The sequence below is a fragment of the Camellia sinensis genome, chromosome 15 (assembly GCF_055761805.1).
Source record: "Camellia sinensis isolate YWXY chromosome 15, ASM5576180v1, whole genome shotgun sequence".
NCBI lineage: Eukaryota > Viridiplantae > Streptophyta > Magnoliopsida > Ericales > Theaceae > Camellia > Camellia sinensis.
In genome coordinates, this window is record NC_138975.1 from 11,223,610 (window position 1) to 11,227,283 (window position 3,674).

At 38.9% G+C, this 3,674-nt stretch overlaps 1 protein-coding gene across 1 annotated transcript; it reads left to right on the forward strand.

Annotated features, from left to right (window-relative positions):
* Positions 1 to 300: 300 nt before the first annotated feature.
* On the forward strand, positions 301 to 2,915 carry LOC114256800 (exocyst complex component EXO70A1). The gene has a single exon (XM_028196474.2). The coding sequence runs from the start codon at positions 582 to 584 to the stop codon at positions 2,430 to 2,432; it is 1,851 nt and encodes a 616-aa protein (XP_028052275.1). The 5' UTR covers positions 301 to 581; the 3' UTR covers positions 2,433 to 2,915.
* The last annotated feature ends 759 nt before the right edge of the window (positions 2,916 to 3,674 follow it).

Below are 3,674 nucleotides of genomic sequence, written 5' to 3' on the forward strand. Positions count from 1 at the left end.
AAAGTAATTTTGAGTTGATTTATATTTTTTTTTAATTAAATAAATGAATGTGAGAGAAAATTTAATTAATTGATGTGTAAAAATAAGAAAAAGGGATATGAAAGAAAAAAATGATTGATTAATTTATTAATTAATAATGATAAAAAAAATAGAAAGAAGAGAGATAATTGAATTTTAAATCATATTTTAAAAATTCATTAATCAAATAAATTTTTTATTTTTTAATCCAAATCATATTTTAAAAATTAAGCTAACATTGCCTTTGTTTTTATAAATACTCCGACATAGTTAAAAATAATCAAATTACTTTCAAACCTCAATTCTCAAAACGCAAAAAACACTTCTGAAATCACTTCCCAAAACCAAAACAAAAAAAATCAAGTCAACAACAACAACAACAACAACAACAACAACAACAGTTGATTCATATTGATTCAGCTATTGGCTTCTTACTCGTCACAATACCCCACCACACAAGGAGGGAAAAAAAAATATCACTAAAACCAAAACCAAAAGGAAAAACAGTTCTTATCAGATAAAGATTGTTTGCTTTACAAAAAATTTCGAACCAATTTCCGACTATGGAGCCGCCGGAAAACACCGCCGGAGCAATCGAATCAGCCGAGAAAATCATCCTCCGGTGGGACTCCACGGCGTCGGAGGAAGCCAGAGAGCGTATGATCTTCGATTCCGATCGTCAAGAGATCGATCGATACTTGCAAGCCGTTGATGAGATTCAACGATCGATGGAATCGGTGACTGTGACCGATGATCAGAACAAGGTCAATGGTGCGATCCAGATCGCCATGGCTAGGCTCGAGGACGAGTTTCGTAATATCCTGATTTCACATACTGGACCTGTTGAAGCCGAATCGTTAGTCGAATCGGTTCGATCTACTCCGAGAGCTGATAGCACTGGAGTTGATTTTCCAGAAGAAGATTACTCGTTTGAAGATTCGGTGGTGAGCAAGGAAGTTGAAGTGGAGTTTCATGTTGGAGAGAGTAGTAGTAGAAGTAGTAGTAGTTCCAAGTATCAATCTACTACTAGTATTCGCGAGATCGATTTGATTCCATCGGAAGCGATTTACGATCTCCGAAGCATCGCGGAGAGGATGATCTCAGCTGGATATTTCCGCGAGTGTGTTCAGGTTTACGGCAGTGTTCGCAAATCCGCCATGGACGCGAGCTTTCGACAGCTTGGAATCGAGAAATTGAGCATCGGTGATATACAGAGACTCGAATGGGAAGTGTTGGAGACGAAGATCAAGAAGTGGATTCGAGCCGCAAAAGTCTGTATTCGAATCCTCTTCGCGAGTGAGAAAAAGCTCTGCGAGCAAATTTTCGAGGGTTTAGGTACCGCTTCAGATGATTCGTGTTTCATTGAAACCGTGAAAGGTCCAGCAATTCAACTCTTCAATTTCGCTGAAGCTATCAGTATCAGTCGCCGATCGCCGGAAAAGCTGTTCAAGATCTTGGATCTGCACGATGCGTTATCGGATTTGTTACCGGACGTTGATGTTGTTTTCGAATCGAAATCGGCGGAGTCGATTCGAGTTCAGGCGGCGGAGATTCAGTCCAGGCTTGCTGAGGCAGCGAGAGGAATTTTATCAGAATTCGAGAACGCAATTCTTCGTGAGCCTTCGAGGATTCCGGTTCCCGGAGGTACAATTCATCCTTTGACTAGATATGTGATGAATTATATAAGCTTGATCTCTGATTACAAACAAACTTTGATTGAATTGATTGTGTCTAAACCTCCGACGGGGTCGAGGTACTCTGGCGATCCTACGACCCCTGATATGGAATTCGCGGAGCTAGAGGGACGAACCCCTCTGGCGCTCCACTTGATTTGGATAATTGTGATTTTACAATTCAATTTGGATGGGAAGTCCAAGCTCTATAAAGACGCCTCTTTGGCTCACTTGTTCATGATGAACAATGTTCATTACATTGTTCAGAAAATCAAGGGGTCACCGGAGTTGAGAGAGATGATCGGAGACGATTATCTGAAGAAATTAACTGGGAAGTTTAGACAGGCCGCCACAAGCTATCAGAGAGCAACTTGGGTTAGGGTTTTGTATTGTTTGAGAGATGAGGGGTTACATGTGAGTGGGAGTTTCTCGTCTGGGGTTTCAAAGAGTGCTTTGAGAGAGAGGTTTAAGACCTTCAATGCCATGTTTGAGGAGGTTCACCGGACTCAGGCGACGTGGTTGATACCCGATAACCAGCTCCGGGAGGAGCTCCGGATATCAATTTCGGAGAAGTTGATTCCGGCTTACAGGTCATTCCTAGGCCGGTTCAGGAGCCATATAGAGAGTGGAAAGCACCCCGAGACGTATATCAAGTACTCAGTTGAGGACCTAGAAACCGCAGTCTTGGATTTCTTCGAGGGTTACCCAGTTTCACAACACTTGCGGAGGAGATCTCAGTGAAAGAGCGGGATGAATTTTACCGGTTAGAACCTAGGAAACATTCTTTAAATCTTTTTGTAGAGCATATTAGGTGTGGTTCTGGTCATTTTGGGCTTTTCTTCAGCTCTTACAAAAGGATTACCGGCTAATTTTTCTGTGGACACTCTTAGAGATTGAAGCGTGAACAAGATGAATTACCACTCTCCAGAATCACCGAGACCCTCAACCTGAATTCTTCTGTCCTGTAAGGATGTTGTTGTTTGATTTGTTACTACATTTCTAGATTATTTTTCTGTTTTCATTTGTTCATATGGGAATTGTTGTGTGTTGTTGTACTATGATATTTACCGGCAATTATGATTTTCGAACTAGAAAACAGTATCTAGTTAAGTTTTGATAACCTTGGAAGTTAGGGAACACAATAATTTGGGGGGTTTTATTAGAAAGCATTAAGCATTTAACAGTGTAAAAGTATTGTGATAATGAAACAACAATTCTCATCTAGTGTGGCACTCAGGTAATTACCTGGATTACTTCATCTTGTTAGAATTGTTACAAGTTTGGCCATTCTTTTTGGCATTGTTTTTACACAACGTGTTAGTTTTCTATACTACTAGTGCTGTATTTTACTGTAATTTCAGTTCTAACATTCATTTGTGATTCAAGTTTATGACTGATATCACTCCATTATTGAGCATTGATAGTTATGGGAATTCCATACGTTGCATCTGAATTGTCTTTGATTGAATAATAAAGAGTTCGCATTGCTTTCATTCTGGCACGTATATGAAACTCTGACAGATTTCATAAGAACTTCATGTTAGATCTTTTGATTTCATTCTAGCATTCATTTGTTTGAATGATGAATTGGCATTGGTTGAATGATAAAGTCTTTACTTCTTTTTCCAAATGAAAAAGTTTTCCTTATTCTTGGAAATGCAACAGTTACATAAAAATCATTGAAAACCGAGTTTCAAATTTTCACTCTTTGATGCTGAGTACAAGTCTCTTGGTTCATCCCTAGGCATCCATTAAGATACTGCCAAAATAGCACCTAGCAATCTGTTGTTTGGATTGCATGATCCAAACTGTTGAACTCTTCCTTTTCAAAGCTTTAAATTTAGAAGTTGATGAGTCATGTCTAAATATAGAACATGTGTGTCCTCGAAATGCCGTGTAAAAAAATAATTTAAAAAATTGACATGTCATGTGATGTGATGTGGCCAAGTCAAAATTAATTTAAAAAATTGACATGTCATGTGG